The 17,832-nt window shown below is 38.0% G+C and overlaps 1 protein-coding gene across 7 annotated transcripts in view; it reads right to left on the bottom strand.

Moving 5' to 3' along the window:
* Positions 1–1,314: 1,314 nt before the first annotated feature.
* ESCO1 (establishment of sister chromatid cohesion N-acetyltransferase 1) overlaps positions 1,315–17,832 on the bottom strand; it is a 112,860-nt gene continuing 96,342 nt past the window's right edge. For 4 of the 7 annotated variants that reach the window (XM_023742048.1, XM_004387918.2, XM_023742047.1 and 1 more), the window contains 3 exons: positions 14,605–14,748; positions 12,828–13,015; positions 1,315–3,225 (listed from right to left, as the gene is read on the bottom strand). In XM_023742048.1, coding sequence (XP_023597816.1) covers positions 3,078–3,225; positions 12,828–13,015; positions 14,605–14,748 — 480 coding nt within the window. In that variant the 3' untranslated portion in view covers positions 1,315–3,077. Of the gene's footprint in view, positions 3,226–11,471; positions 11,659–12,827; positions 13,016–14,604; positions 14,749–17,832 lie in introns of those variants that run through there. The other 3 variants (XR_002825850.1, XR_002825849.1, XM_023742050.1) reach the window with 2 other exon arrangements.

Here is a 17,832-nt window from a genome sequence, read left to right on the forward strand (position 1 = left end):
ATTTTTGTGTAGAAACTGTCTCAGAAAAATGTCTTTCAGTTCTATTCTGTAGAGTGATAACAGAAACTGACATAGATCCCATGAAAACATGCTTCTAGGGCAGAAGTTGTGGCCTTTACCTCAGGAGGGGGAGTAAATAGTTGTACGTATGATGACAGATTCAGGGGAAAGAAGACACTGCCAGTGTTCCTCTGTACATTGCAAAGCAGCTGTCTTGGAAAGACTAATAATAGCTGTGAAAATATGACTACTGTCCCTTCCTATCCAAGTACCTAGATCTGAACAACATCCAGGGAACCAACATTCCTCCAGTCTCTCTTTAGTCATGGACACCGGCCCTGCAGCTTCCACTGGGTCCAGAAGAACACTGAAATCATGGCTTCACTGAGACACTCATCACTGAAGACAATTTTAGAAAAGGCCTCTGAGGCCAATGAAAAAGCCATTCACACAATAAATTGATTGTCCTCTTAACTGTCAAGTACTCGGCATTTACTTCAGTGACTCTGACAACAGATGGAAAGAAAAAGCAACAGCAGAAAGTGGTTTTCGACCACCTCTCCATTCCATAAATAGTCCAATGTATTTTATTTTTATTGAGGATGGGGAGGGATAGGTAGGGGCTGTTATAAGACAGAACTTTCCTTTTTTCTGTCAGAAGGCTCAGGAGCCATGCAAATGAGTAGATGTGTGTCTGTAGTCATCACCCCAGGAATCAACTCAGCAGTCTTAATCCTTGGTGGAATATGGCTGGGTTCCTATCCAGAGGGTCAGCAGTCATAGCAAATAAGCAAGAACGATTAAAATATCACTGCACGTCTGCTATAGTAACTGTCCTTAACAACCGTCATGCTTTTAGTAGATACACCAAGTTCATGCTTGCATATTATGAACTTGCAAAATAAAATATTTTTACAACTGTCGCAAAATAAACTAAAACCACTGTGTGTCCATGCAGACAGGACCATCTATGTTTTAATTTATCACTGAACTCATTGAACTCCCCCCCCAAAAAATCTCACGGTTCCTGTCTATACTTGTGGTCCCTATAATGTTTATATACTAAACATTTTTTAAATGAACTAACAACTATTTGAGGACAGCTGACAAAAAATTTATAGGCACAGTTTATATAATCAGCAATTATATAAACAACCTCTGAGCCATGAGTATATACTCACTGTGTCTACTGCTACCTCTGCCACTCCACAGAAACTCAGCTGGAATCTCTTCAGTCTTCAATTGTGGTATGACAGTGTTCAGCATTCTTTTTTTCTTAAAATTTCTTCCTTTGGTTTCTACCACTCTCTTCTGGTTCTCTTAACTTTGCACCATGCTATCTCAGTTACTCTTTTCTGAGATTCTTAAATGATTGTGTTTCTTACAACTATTCCATTTTACAAACCTCAGGGCGATCTCTTTTAAACCTTCAAATAACTACACATAATATTTATTTGCTCAGTCCAAACTTCTCTTGAACACTAGATCAACATATCCAACTATATACCAGATGGCTAGCTCCCACTGGAAATTCCGCCAGCACCTTAAAATCTTGACCACCACTGAGCTCATCCTTCCCCACCCAGCCCTTCCAAATTAATTCTCCTGTATTCACTTCTCAGTAAATTAATCTACTCAATTACCTTAGATTCTTTGCCATTATCCTCCTCTGCTCAGTTACCAAGTCTAGAGGGGGATAAAATGTACATTTTCTACTGATCTTAATTTATGGCCCTGTTTTAACTGGTTTTTAATGGAGATATGATCATTTCAACTCATAAAAATAATCTAAGTTAAACCATACTAGCTGTGGCCCTTTATTTCTTTGAAAGACCAGAAAACTATCATGTTACTAGAACAATCACAGAATTTTGTCTGTTGGAGATAAAGTTCAGTCGAGCAGTTGCAGCATAGTGATCCTTTGGCAAACTGGTGAAAACTATCAAGAAACCAGTGTTGTAATCATATTTCAAGGTATCAAACCTAAGGAACTCCTTGAAAAAGCACAAATGACAACATACTTTTCACACCATTATCTCAGTACATTTATCACGTAGAAAAAGCTATCAAGTATTTTATTACTTAATTCTACATTATATACAGATCATAAAAGGCCACAGCAGTTTTTCAACATATAAACCCTTTAAAAGTACAGGGCATTATGAAGGATAGACAAGTATCAAAATGAAGTCCAGTAATGAGGGCATATACTCAGTGCATTATTTCTAAGGGACAACAAAGCAGATACCAAGTAATCCACGTTTACCTTGCAACTATTCCATAGGTTTTTACAAACCTCTTTGGGATTTGTTAACAGCCTAAGTATACCAAGTTGCCATTTTTTTAAAAAAAGTGGAACCAGAATGAAAGAATAATGAACTTAAGGGGGTACCTTTCCTCGTACTAGTCATTTATAGCTCTCTAAGAAGGAAGGTCTCAACTCTTTACCACCTTCCACTTCTACCTGCCGTTAAGGATAGGAAAGAGATACATGGAGGGAAAGGCTCAATATTCTAAAATCTTCCTGTTTACTTGGAGCTTACTTTTTCTGTGGGGTTTCTTTCAAAGTATACCTCGGGTCTTTTACAAATTAATATCGCACCCTCCTTATATAACAAACTCAAAACATTGGTTTCTGCTCTGTGAAAATACAATCTTTAAAACTATAACTGGTATCAGCAGATCAATATAAAAAAATACAGTACCAAGCTACACTGGTATATTTCCATATTAAGAACTTCAAAATATACTTATCACTGAGACCATATAGTCCTTGCATTAGTTTTCAGTCCACTATGAACAATTATCTGCTGCATGTAAACATGTCTAAATAACTATAGATAAAATACATCAATCATAAACTTCTGTAAAAGATAATAAAATATCTTCTTTAAAAAACAAAACAATAATTAAGCTATTACTGCATTGTTTCCAATTTTATGAAAATGGAACAACCTTATGGTTGTTGCCAGTCCTGAGTTCATTGTAATAAAAATGGCCCTTGATCCTGGTTAAGGTCAGCAACCAATCCATTCTCTTCAGTAGATGTCTTCTAATACTGGAGGCAAGAATTTGTTTTAGGTGCTATTCTGTCCATTAATAAAGTTATATACCAGAAACTGACCAGTGCCACAGTACTGTGTTGCAAACAGTTTCCCATCAGGAGTAGGATCTGAGAAAGCAATTTCTTCTTTACTCAAATATGAACCATATATAAAGTTACTCCTATTAAAAAAAGGGGGGGGGGTTGGGGGAGGAAAATGTGGAAAAAGAAAACTATTATTTCGAATTATTAAAATGACAAAAAACTATCAAATACAATTTGACTAGAAAGACTTCTTAGGTAATACTGTACATTCTAAAAATTGTTGAAAATAATCATCTAAAATACTGATTTTTGAGGTAAAATTTTTTTTAATAAAAACAAGCATTTACACCACATCTTTTCAGGATAAAAATACTCAACAACTAGGAATAGAATTTTCTCTACCTAATAAAGAGCATCAACTAATATCAGTGTTAATGGTGAAAGACTGAATATCTTCCCCCTAAGATGAGAAATAAGACAAGCTTAGGCAAGGAAAAGAAGTAAAAAACACCTAGCTTTGAAAGGAAGAAGTAAAACCATCTTTCTGCAAATAACATGATCTTATGGTATAGAAAATACCACAGAATTCCCCCAAAAAACTATTAGAGCTAATAAACAAGTACAGCAAAGTTGCAGGACACAAGATCAATATTCTAAAATCAACTGTGTTTCTATAACAAAAGAAATAATTCAAAAATGAATTAAATCACAATTACAACAATTCTACTTATAACAGCATTAAAAATAAAAAATACCTAGGAATATATTTAACAAAAAAGTGCAAGACTTGTACACTAAAAACTACAAAGATTGTTGAAAGAAAAGAAGACCTAACTAAATGGAGAGACATCCCACATCTACAGATCAGAAGATTTAATACTGTTTAAGATGGCAATACTCTCCAAACTAATTTACAGCTGGCTTCTATGTGGTAACTGAAAAGCTGATTCTAAAATTCATATCCAAACACAAGGGACACTACCAAATAGCCAAAAGAAACCTGAAAAAGAACTAAGTTAGAGAACTCACACTTCCTGACTTCAAAACAAACTATAAAGCTACAATATTCAAGACAGTGCAGTACTGGCATAAGGATAGACATCTAGACCAATGGAACAGAATTGAAAGCCTAGGTATAAACCCTCACATTTACGGTCAACTGACTTTTGACCAGAGTGCCAAGACAATTAAATGGATAATGAATAGTATTTTCAACAAATGGTGATGGGACAACTGGATATCCACATGCAAAAGAATGAAGTTGGACCTCTTCTTTACATCACAGAAAAAAATGTATTAATTTAAAATGGATAAAAGCCCTAATTTTGAGAACTATCTATAAACTCTTAGAAGAAAACACAGGCATACATCTTCAGGACCTTGGATTAGGCAATAGGTTCTTAGACACCAAAAGTACAAAAGAATAAACTGGGCTTCATTAAAATTAAAAACGTTCCACAGAAGACTCAATTATACAAGATAAAAATGGCAACGTTTTCCCAAAAGCAAAGATGAGAAGGCAGGAAGGGCTAGCAATACGGGATGAAAGGAAAAGGGGAACCTAGGAGAGAAATGGGGGAGTGCTGGCACATTGTGGGGAATGAACACTTTATGTACAAACTATCGAATGGGAAACTAATTTGCTCATAAATTTTCACCTAATGCACAATAAAAAAAATTTTTTAAAAATTAAAAATGTTTGTGCTTCAAAGGGACACCATGAAGGAGACAAAAAGACAACCTGAAGAAGGGGAGAAAGTATTTGCAAATCATATATCTGATAAGGGACATGTCTCTAAAATATATAAAGAGCTATTACAACTAAAATAACCCAAAATGAAAAATGGACAAAGGATTTGAATAGACATTTCTCTAAAGAAGATACACAAATAACCAATTTGCATGTGAAAAGATAACTCAACATCATTAGTCATTAGGGAAATGCAAATCAAAATCACAATCAGGGACTTCCGGGCAACAGGGTCCTACAGTCACAAGCACCACACCGTTCCTCCACAGCAAAGATCAGAAAACCTAAGTCAAACAGAGTCACACGTCAATCCGGAAACCCTAAGCATCAAATGAAGAGATAAAGAACTCAGCCAAGCACCGAATGGAATAAGAAACTGACCGAGAACAGAGCGCGAGGAGAGATACATGCAGAGGTCCCCTATTAGCTACGGTAGCACAGATCCACCATTTTGGACTCATATTGGAGATCAGCAACAGGAGGTACGAGAAAGCAGCTTCACAGAGCTTCCAGCAGGAGACAGAACAACCGGTAACCCACGATATAGGCTTTCCCACCTCCCACCCTTCTTCACCCCCATTTAGCCTCCTGTGCTTCCTGCAGCCACAGTCTATTGGCCAGGAAGCATGAGCTTCCCCCCAGTGCCACTTGGATTCCACCCGCCTGCACTGGCCAGCTCCCTGAGTGCCATTTGTTGGCTGCTGGTGTTGCTTTTTTCCGCTTCTTTAGATTTCTTCCTTACTTCTCACCACCTCCCCCTCCTTTCTCTCAAATACCTGGCTCTGTGTGCCATCTTTGCTTCTTCCTGGAAGGCTGCGAAACACCGCTCGACTCTGAAACCGCTTCCCGGCCCTTGCAGCCACGCTGGTGGGACCCCTGGGGCTTTTTTGTTTGTTTGCTCTGATTTGTTCTGTTTTGATTTGTTTTCTTTTCTCAGCTTGGGAGCCCCTTCTAGCCAGGCAGTACCGTGTGGCTTGGAAGCTAGTCCCTTACTCTGCGCAGATGCACAGGGACATCCCTGGGGGCATTTCTTTTTTCTTGTTTTTTTTGTTTGTTTTCGTTTCTTTGTTTAGTTTTCTTCTCTCTTTTATTCCCTTGTCTTCATTTCCAGTTTCTCCATTTATTCATTATTTTCCTTTTACCCTTTTTCTTTTTTGTTTTTCTCCATTTCTCAGTCTCTCATCTCTCCACTCCAATAGCAAGCTCCCATAGCACTCTTTTTTGTTTGTGTGTATGTTTTTGGCTCCTGTTCCTCTCTCCTCTCTCTCATCTTTCCCATACCCGTCTTAGCTCCACACATCACAATCTACCGCCTCCTTCCTTCCTAACTGCACCGTGTGCTGAACATCACACTACCAAGCAACACAGGCACGGCCTACTGGAACCTGCCCTGCACAGATTCCCGGTCTGCACTGTCAGCCCTGGTACGTGCCACAAAAAACCTATCCCAGCAACACCCCTTCAGCTGGACCTGCCCTGCTGTACCATACCTGAGTGACTGACCCTGCCCATTGGAGAAGGAGGGGAAAAGTATCATGCCCACAGATGAGTAAACAACAAAGAATGCACAGCCCACCTGCTCAGACATAACCAAATAAAAAAGCAGGACAAAACAAACAAATCTACGATCAATAAATGAGGAAAATAACCACTGAATGCCCCGAAGACAGCAGACAATATCAAAACATTTACAAAAACAAGAGAGGATGCTTCCAGTAGGCGTCCAAAATAAAACACCAGATGACTTTCCAGTAGAAGAAAAAGTACCAGACCTAACTGATAGAGAATGCACATCTCTAATATTCAGAATTATACAAGAGTTGAAGCAAAGAGCAGACAAAAATGAGGAAAAAAACAGACAAATTAATGGAAAAGGCAGACAAATTCATGGAAAATACAAACAAAAAAATGGAATAATTCAAGAAAATAAAACAGGAACAAAATGTTAAAATAAATTCACAACTAGAAATCATATAAAAACAACAAACAGAAATCCAAAAGATAAACAATAAGATTTCAGAAACGGGCAGTGTCATAGAAGGGCTGAGGAGCAGGTTTGAAACGATGGAAGACAGGATCAGCAAAATCGAAGACAAACGCTTGGATACAACTCTGAGGAAAACTCAGAAAAAAGAATGAAGAAGAATGAAGAAACCCTGAGAATTATGTGGGATACAATCAAAAGCAAAACTCTGTGAGTGATCAGAGTTCCAGAACTGGGGGAGAAAATGGAAAACACAGGATCATTGAAGAATTGCTGACAGAAAACTTCCCCAATATCATGAAAGATGAAAAGCTGACCATCCAAGAAGCTCAATGAACCCCATATAGGATAGACCCCAAAGGAAAATCACCAAGGCATATCATAATCACACTCGCTAAAACCAAAGACAAACAAAGAATCCTGAGAGCAGCTTGAGAAAAACAAAAAATCACATACAGAGGAGAAACAATAAGACTAAGCTCAGATTATTTGGCAGAAACCATGCAGGCAAGAAGGCAATGGGATGACATATATTAAACCTTGAAAGAAAAAACTGCCAGCCAAGAATAATATATCTTGCAAAACTCTCATTCAAATATGATGGTGAAATTAGGTCATTTCCAGATAAACAGAAATTAAGAGACTATGTAAAAACCAAACCGAACTTACAAGACTTATTAAAGGAAGTCCTTCGATCTGAGAACAAACAATATCAGACCACAGGCTGACTATAGGACACAGGATTATACTAGCCAGATACCAATCTAGGAAATGAACTCTTAAGGACTATGCAAAACCAAAACAATTACAAAAGGGAACCAGAGAGGCTAATCTGTAAATTACAACAGCATCGAACACTGAAAGAGGGAATAAATGGTGTAGGTATAGAACCTTCTAATGGAGAGGAAGTCAAGCGATACCAAATAATAGGAGACTGGTACAAATCCAGGAAGATAAGGGTAAATTTCAAGGTAACCACAAAGAAAGTTAACAAACATACTCATCAAAATAAAAAAGAAAAAAAAACAAAATCTACAAAAACAAAAGAAATGAAAAAAAAAAATCCACAAACAAAAGGAACTCAGCACAGGAGAGTAACAGGAACAAAGAAAACATCAGCACCACAAAAAAAAGCACTACAAAATGGAATCCCACTCCTAGGAATATATCCTAGAGAAATAAAAGCCATTACACGAACAGACATATGCACACCCACATTCATTGAAGCGCTGTTCACAACAGCAAAAAGATGGAAACAACCTAGATGCCCATCAACAGATGAATGGATAAACAAACTATGGTACATACACACAATGGTGTATTCATACAAAGATAAGGAACAATGATGAATGTGTGAAGCATCTCATAACATGGATGAAACTGGAGGACATTATGCTGACTGAAATAAGTCAATCACAAAAGGACAAATACTGTATGAGACCTTTATAACTCATGTAAAAGTTTACACACAAAAAGAAACAATCTTTGTTGGTTATGAGGGATGGGAGGGATGGGGGAGAACTAAACAGATAAGTGGTAACTTTGGTGAAGAGTAAGACAGTCCACATTACTGGGAAAGCCAGCACAACTTGTACAAGGAAAGGTCATGGAAGCTCCATAGACACTTCCCAACTCCCTGAGGGACTCAACTGCTCGGTGGAGGGCTATGGGGACCACGGTCTCGGGGTAACAACTAGCTCAATTGGCGTAACACAGTTTATAAAGACAATGTTCTACATTCTACCTTGCTGAGTAGCATCTGGGGTCTTAAAAGCCTGTGAGCAGCCATCTAAAATACTCCACTAGTCTCACCCCTTCAGGAGCAAGGGAGAACGAAGAGAACAAGACACAAGGAAAAGATTAGTCCAAAGGACTAATGGACCACAGTTACCACGGCCTCCACCAGACTGAGTCCAGTACAGCTAGATGGTGCCCGGCTACCACCAATGACTGCTCTGACCAGGATCAAAATAGAGGGTCCTGAACAGAGCTGGAAGAGGATGTAGAACAGAATTCTAACTCACAAAAAAACACCCAGATTTACTGGCCTGATAGACTGGAGAAACCCCGAGAGTATGGCCCCCGGACACCCTTTTAGCTCAGTGATGAACCCCCTCCTGAAGTTCACTGTCCAGCCAGGGACTGGACAGCCTCACAAAACAAAACAGGACTAATGAGGCACAGGGACAAGGACTAGTAGGCAGGAGGGAACAAGAAAGCTGGTGATAGGGAACCCAAGGTTGAGAAGGGACAGTGTTGACATGTCATGGGGTTGCTACCCATAGTCATAGGACAATATGTGTACTAACTGTTTAATGAGAAACTATTCTGCAAACCTTCATCTAAGGTTAAAAAAAAAAAAAAGAATTATCTATGTGAGATCAAATTGACAACAGCAACTCAAAAGGTTTGATGGGAAGCCTAGGGGACAGTGAGTTGAAGATAATGGTGATGGAATAATTTGGAAAAGAATAGTGAGAATAGCAGCACAGCTGAAGAATGTAATCGATGTCAGTGAATTGTACACGTAGAAGAAACTTTTGAAATGATATAACTTTGGCTATGTATATTTTCACCAAAAAAAAAAGGTCCTCAAGGTCGAGAAGGGAGAGTGTTGACACGTTGTGGGATTCTTAACCAATGTCATAAAACAATATGTGCACTGACTGTGTAATGAGAAACTGTTTTGTAAACCTTCATCTAAAGTACAATAAAAAAATAAAAAATAAAAAAATCACAGATACCAGTTCACACTCACTAACCCAAACAAAAACAAAACCCACTGCTATGGAGTTGATTCCTACTAATAGCAACCCTATAGGACAGAGTAGAACTGCCTCCACTAGGATGGCTAAAATAAAAAGACAATAACGAGTTGGGGAAGATGAAGAGATACATAGCTAGGAAGAATGTAAAATGGTGCAGCTGGTTTGGGTAAAGAATTTGGCAGTTCCTCAAAATGATTTTTAGCAGATTTGCCCAGTGCAATGCGTTGTTTGATTTCTTGACTGCTGCTTCCATGGGTGTTGATTGTGGATCCAAGTAAAATGAAATCCTTGACAACTTCAATCTTTTCCCCGCTTATCATGATGTTGCTTATTGGTCCAGTTGTGAGGATTTTTGTTTTCTTTATGTTGAGGTGTAATCCATCCTGAAGGTTGTAGTCTTTGATATTCATCAGTAAGTACTTCAATTCATCTTCACTTTCAACAAGCAAGGTTGTGTCATCTGCATAACACAGATTGTTAATGGGTCTTCCTCCAATCCTGATGCCCTGTTCTTCTTCATATAGTTCAGCTTCTCAGATTATCTGCTCAACATACACAGATTGAATAAGTATGGTGAAAGGACACAACCCTGACGCACACTTTTCCTGACTTTAAACCATGCAGTATCCACTTGTTCTGTTCGAACGACTGCCTCTTGATCTACATATTGGTTCTCATGAGCACAACTAAGTGTTCTGGAATTCACATTCTTTGCAATGTTATCCATAATTTGTTATGATTCACAACTCAGATGCCTTTACACAGTCAATAAAACACAGGTAAATATATTTCTGGTATTCTCTGCTTTCAGCCGGGATCTATCTGACATCAACAATGATATCCCTCGTTCTTTTCTGAATCTGGCTTGAACTTCTGGCAGTTCCCTATTCGATGTACTGCTGCAGCCACTTGTGAATAATCTTCAGCATGTTTTACTTGTGTGTGATATTAATGATATTGTTCGACAATTTCCACATTCAGTTGAATCGCCTTTAGTTGGAATAGGCATAAATATGGATCTCTTCCAGTCAGTTGGTCAGGTAGCTGTCTTCCAAATTTCTTAGCATAGATGGGTGAGCACTTCCAGCTCTGCATACATTTGTTCAAACATCTCAACTGGTATTCCATCAATTCCTGAAGCCCTGTTTTTCACCAATGCTTTCAGTGCAGCTTGAACCTCTTCCTTCAGTACCATCGGTTCCTGATCATATGCTACCTCCTGAAATGGTCGAACATCGACCAGTTCTTTTTGGTATAGTGACTCTCTGTATTCCTTCCATTTTCTTTTGATGCTTCCTGCATCACTTAATAGCTTCCCAGCAGAATCCTTCAATATTGCAAATCGAGGCTTGAATTTTTCCTTCAGTTCTTCAGCTTGAAAAATGCAACTGTGTTCTTCCCTTTTGGTTTTCTAACTCCAGGTCTTTGCAAATTTCATTATAATATTTTGTCTTCTCGAGCCACCCTCTCAAATCTTCTGTTCAGTTCTTTTACTTCATCATTTCTTCCATTAACTTTAGCTACTCAACATTCAACAGCAAGTTTCAGAGTCTCTTCTGACATCCATTTTGGTATTTTCTTTCTTTACGACCTTTTTAATGACTTCTTGCTTTCTTAATGTATAATGTCCTTGATGTCATTCCACAACTCGCCTGGTCTTCCTTCGTTCATTAGCGTTCAATGCGTTGAATCTGTTCTTGAGATGGTCTCTAAATTCAGGCGAGATACACTCAAGGTTGTACTTCGGTTCTCGTGGACTCATTCTAATTTTCTTCAGCTTCAACTTGAACTTGCATATGAGCATTCCACAGTCGGCCCCTGGCCTTGTTCTCACTGATGATATTGAGATTTTCTACAGTCTCTTTCCACAGATGTCGTCACTTCAATTCCTGTGTATTCCATCTGGCAAGGTCCAGGTGTTATAGTTGCCATTTATGTTGTTGAAAAAAGGTATTTGCAATGAAGAAGTCGTTACAATGAAGAAGTTGTTAATAAATAAAACATTTATCCAGGATATGGCCTATTAGAAGAATTTTCATACTGTAATCTTAAGAAGGAATGCTGGGCACTAATAGGAAGAATCACGTAAGAAGGAACAATAAATGAAAAAAGTATTTCAACAGGAGGTTTATGGTGGCAATTTCATTAACACATAGAACACTACAACTACTATACTGGCTGTATTTTTTTCTTAATAAACTAGAACCACCTTATTGTTGTTTCAAGACCTAAGTTTATAAGATTTAAAGGAGAAGCAATATCCTCCTTTAGAATTATTATTTACTCAGATGCATTCTCTAGGCTTAGTTCTGAAGGAGCTAAAAACATGCCTCCCCTGTCATGAAAAGAGTGGTTAGTGCTCAGCCCTTCCAGATCATTACTCATTAATAAAATGAGGGGGACAGACCAGATCCACGTTAAGGTCATAAGAGCCTTAGAGCCTTAGAATCTCACTTACAATGATGGATTATTTCGAAAGCCATACCCACAAATAATAATAGGGATTCTAATAATAAATAAAATCAACTGATAGACCTAAAAACTTCACGTGAATGATCAATTTTAAGTTCTTCCTTCAACAAAAATGCTTTATAAAATAACAAAAAATATAAAACTTATCTGAGCCTCCCTTTTATACCTTTGATAAACAATCAAGAGATAAAAGCAGGAAGAATCTAAGAGACTTAGATAATTTACAAACAATATTTTATAATTAACATAAATTTCCCTAAAAGCTGAACTCCTAAGAAACTTTCCACATTTCTTTTGCTATGTTTAAAATTCTCCAATATCAAACACATCTTAAAATAAGTACATTTATTTTGGCCTAATATCATGGTCACAAGTAAGTCAAAATGTTTTAATAATATTTAACCTATAGCACTTTCTTCCTCCTTAGATTAAGTTCACATAAAAAAGCACAGATCTAATACAGTGACAATCTTATGCAAAATATATAATTAATAAAGGCTTTACCTGGTGGTGCAGTGGTTAAGAGCTACGGCTGCTAACCGAAAAAAAAAAGGTCAACAGTTTGAATCCACCAGCTGCTCTCCTTTGAAATCTAATGGGGCAGTTCTACTCTGTCCTATAGGGTTGCTGAGTTGGAACTGACTTGATAGCAATGAGTTTGGTTTTTGTTTACACTTAAGATTAATAAAATGTCAATCTTTCTACTTAAACTTTGTTTAAATCCTAATGTACTGAAAATAACTTGAAGAATTACATTTAAGTTACCTTAGGCATTCAATCATGCGAGAAGCAATTTTCTTCCGCCGCATCATGCTGAATACCCATATACGACTGATTCCACAGATAGCAGGTTCTGGCAATGTTGAGCAGCACCAGGCTTTTTGCCTTTCAAATCTAACTTTTTCTTCTTCTGTTCCGGTAACTGGAAGTTTCTCTTCTATAACTCTGTAGCCCTATAGGTGTCAATATTAGGGAAAATTTTTTTAAATGAGAACATTAATTAGCAATTGTTTAGTACTGACCTTAGTGAGGACATCATCACAATTGTCTGGCTTCTTAAACTATGAATGCCACTTATGCCTTCATTCTCGTTTTTAGGAAATAAACAAACCTGGTTCTACATTCTTTTCTAATTCACTTACTAGTTATGTGACATGAGGGGAAGTTACTTGATTTCTTTTTAAGCATTAGGCTCCTTACAGATAACTCAGGGATATCTGCCATCTCTCTCAAGAGAGTTGTTAAGAAATTAGAAAGAACCTTGCCATCATGCCAGGCCTGTAAAAGGAAATGAATGTTAGTTCTCTCCACTTCCAGATTCTAAGGACCAGCAAAGTACACTTTAAGAACACAGCAGTAATTAACAACTAATGTTTCTGAGTCTGCTGCCATAGTTCTAGGGTACACAGCTATGTGGGACCTAGGAACAGCTATGGCAGAGGATGTCAAGGATTTATAAAGGCCCTTCCCCCCATGCCAGTTTCCTTTTTTTAATGTACTTTTAAAAATATACATCTCCCTTGCCAGTTTAGTTGCCAAAAAGGACATGGCCAGCCCACTGATGGGACATGATACAAATCTTAAAAGCAATTAATTAGACAACACAAATAAGAACTAGGAAACAAACAAACATTACCTAGCTATGTTCTAGTCTAAACACTGCTACAAGTCATTTTTGGAACAAGGAAAGACAGGAATTAAAACACACCACATTTTTTGTTGTTGTTGTTTATGTTTTGTTTGTTTTTTACAATCTGGCCCGTAAGCACAAGCCAACTACTTCACCGAGTGCTCAATCACAGAACAGGTGATCTCTTCCAAGGGTCGGCAAACTTTCTATAAAAGGCCAGACAGTAAATATTTTAAGATTTGCTGCCCACCTGGTCACTTTTGCAACAACTCAACTACTCAACTCTGCCTTTATAGTGAGAAGGCAGCGACAGACAATATGAAAACAAATGAGTGTGGCTGTGTTACAATGAAACTGTATTTACAAATACGCTGCAGTTTGCCAACCTTTGATTTATTCCAGTGCTGGAGGGACTTACTGAGGCAGACATTACATTAGAAATTTCCTAAACAAAATTTAACAGCACTTTTGATTCTACAGGGACCCTGGCAGTGCAGTGCTTAAGCGCCCAGCTGACAACCAAAAGGTTGACAGTTTGAACTCACTAGCCGCTTTGTGGGAGAAAGATGTGGCAGTCTGCTTCCATAAAGATTTACAGCCTTGGAAACCCTATCGGGCAGTTTACTCTGTCCTACAGGGTCACGATGTGTCACAATCAACTTGACAACAATGGTTTGGTCTGGTTTGGTTATTGATCTTATAGAATTTTCATCTTACATTCTAACTCTAGAAACTAATCCCCATGTAAGATACAACTCCACTGTGTTAAAGAATCACACACTGGAATTCTTGCATTCACACTCTTCCTTATACAAATGTAGATAAATTTATCAGGATTATGTTATTCAACATTACATAGTAAACTCAGTAAAAACCAAACTACTACTTACGGGCACTCTGAAAATCACTTACCTGCTGGATATGTTCTGCAATTAGGCAGCCAACTACTTTTTTGTCATTAGAAATAAAGAGAAGCGTTTTAGTTCTCGAATAGCACATTAGTGGAGCCTGCTGGAAACCTAAATCATTATCAACCATCTCTCTAATCTCGTCAACCTGCCAAATAAAGAACAATTACTTTTTTAACCAAGAAAACACTGTATACGTATGTATGCATATATATATATATGTTTGTACATATATAATAATGTACTACTTCAGCACAGTTAAGTTGGGTGTATTATTCCAAACAGGACATCCTCTAAAGGGTTATTTTCAATAATCAACCCAGTGTGCTAACCAATACAGTTTTCCTTTGTTCTTAAACCCTGTGGACCACTTTGCAAAACAGGGGAAGAACCAGAAGTGATGCCAAACCCAGGTTTTAATTTACAGCAGTCTAGGAAGCGACCACCACTCATCTGTCAATTTGTCATACTGTGGTGGCTGGTATGTTGCTATAATGCTGGAAGCTATGCCACTGGTATTTCAAATATCAGCAGGGTCACCCATGGTGGACAGGTTTCAGTGGAGTTTCCAGACTAACACAGATTAGATAGAAGGACCTGGCAATCTACTTCTAAAAAGAAATTGGCTGGTGAAAATCTTATGTGCAGCAGTGGAACACTGTCTGATACAGTACCGGAAGATGAGCCTCTCAAGTTGGAAGGCACTCAAAATACAACTAGAGAAGAGCTGCCTCTTCAAAGTAGAGTCAACCTTAATGATGTGGTTGAAGTAAAGCTTTCAGGATCTTCATCTGCTGATGTGACATGACTCAAAATGAGAAGAAACAGCTGCAAACATCCATTAATAATTAAAACATGGAACGTACAGAGTATGAATATAGGAAAATTGGAAGTTGTCAAAAATGAAATGGAATGCATAAAGATCAATATCCTAGGCATTAGTGAACTGAAATGGACTGGTATTGGCCATTCTGAATCAAACAATCATATGGTATACTATGCCAGGAATGACAAACGGAAGAAGAATGGTGTCACGTTTATTGTCAAAAAGAACATTCCAAGATCTATTCTGAAGTACAACACTGTCGGTGAAAGGATACTATCCATACACCTACAGGGAAAATCAGTTATTACGAGTATTATTCAAATTTATCCTCAAGCATTAAGGCCAAAGATGGAGAAATTGAAGATTTTTACCAACTTCTGCAATCTGAAATTGATCAAACATGCAATCAAGATGCACTGATATTACTGGGGACCAGAACGCTGAAGTTGGAAACAAAGAAAAAGCATCACTAGTTGGAAAGTATGGCCCTGGTGATAGAAACTACACAGAGCTCAGAGGATAGAATTTTGCAAGACCAACAACTTCTTCACTGCAAATATCTTTTCTCAACAACATAAATGGCAACTACACATGGACTTTGCCAAATGGAATGCACAGGAATCAACTCGACTACATCTGTGGAAAGAGACGATGGAGAAGCTCAATATCATCATCAGGACAAGGCTAGGGGCTGACTGCAGAACAGACCATCAATTGCTCATATGCAAGTTCAAGATGAAGATGAAGAAAATTAAAATGAGTTCCACATACAACTTTGAGTATATCCCACCTGAATCTGGAAATCACCTCAAGAATAGATTTGATGCATTGAACACTAATGATCGAGATCAGACAAGTTGTGGGATGATATCAAGAACATTATACATGAAGAAAACAAAAGGCCATTAAAAAGACAGGAAAGAAAGAAGAGACCAAAATGGTTGTCAGAAGAAACTCTGAAAATTGCTCTTGTACATAGAGTTGCTAAAGTAAATGAAAGAAATGACGAAGTAACAGAGCTGAACATAAGATTTCAAAGGGCGGTTCGAGAAGACAAACGAAGTATTATAATGAAATTTGCAAAGACCTGGAGTTAGAAAACCGAAAGGGAAGAACATGCTTGGTATTTCTTAAGCTGAGAGAACTAAAGAAAACAGTCAAGCCTCGAGTTGCAATACTGAAGGAGTCTATGAGCAAAATATTGAATGACGCAGGAAGCATCAGAAGAAGATAGAAAGAATACACAGAGTCACTGAACCAAAAAGAACTGGTCCACGTTCAACCATTTCAGGATCAAGAATATGATCAAGAACCGATGGTACTGAAGAAAGAAGTCCAAGCTGCACTGAAGGCATTGGCGAAAAACAAGGCTACAGGAACTGATGGAATACCAATTGAGATGCTTCAATAAACAGATTCAATGCTAGAAGTGCTCACTCATCCATGCCAAGAAATCTGGAAGACAACTACCTGGCCAACCGACTGGAAAAGCACCCATTTCAGAGAAAAGGTGATCCAACAGAGTGCCGAATTTATCCAACAGTGTCATTAATATCACATGCAAGTAAAATTTTGCTGGCGATAATTCAAAAGCAGTTGCAGCAGTCTATCAACAGTGAACTGCCAGAAATTCAAGGCGGATTCAGAAGAGGATATGGAATGAGGAACATCATTGTTGATGTCAGATGGGATCTTGGCTGAAAGCAGAGAATACAAGAAAGATGTTTACCTGTGTTTTATTGACTATGCAAAGACTGTGTGCATCATAACAAGTTATGGGTAACACTGGGAAGAATGGGAATTCAAGAACACTTAAAGTGCTCATTAGGAACCTGTACATAGATCTAGAAGCAGTTGTTTGAACAGAACAAGGGGATACTGCATGGTTTAAAATCAGGAACGGTGTGCAGCAGGGTTGTGTCCTTTCACAATACTTATTCCTTCCGTATGCTGAGCAGATAATCTGAGAAGCTTGTCTATAAAAAGAAAAAAGCAGCATCAGGATTGGACGAAGACTCATTAACAACCTGTGATATGCAGGTGACACACCTTGCTTGTGGAATGCGAAGAGGACTTGAAACTGATGAAGATCAAAGACTACAGCCTTTAATATGGATTACACCTCAACATAAAGAAAACAAAAATCCTCCTACTGTACCAACAAGCAACATTGCAATAACAGAGAAGAGACTGAAGTTGTCAAGAATTTCATTTCACTTGGATCCACTATCAAAGTCCATGGAAGTAGCAGTCAAGAAATCATATGGCGTATTGCATTGGACAAATCTGCTGTAAAAGACCTTTTTAAAGTGTTAAAAAGCAACAATGTCATCTTGAGGAGTAAGGTGTGCCTGACCCAAGCCATGGTATTTTCAATCGCCTCATATGCATGGGAAAGCTGGTCAA

Source organism: Trichechus manatus, unplaced genomic scaffold (assembly GCF_000243295.1).
Source record: "Trichechus manatus latirostris isolate Lorelei unplaced genomic scaffold, TriManLat1.0 scaffold00199, whole genome shotgun sequence".
In the NCBI taxonomy this organism is placed as follows: domain Eukaryota; kingdom Metazoa; phylum Chordata; class Mammalia; order Sirenia; family Trichechidae; genus Trichechus; species Trichechus manatus.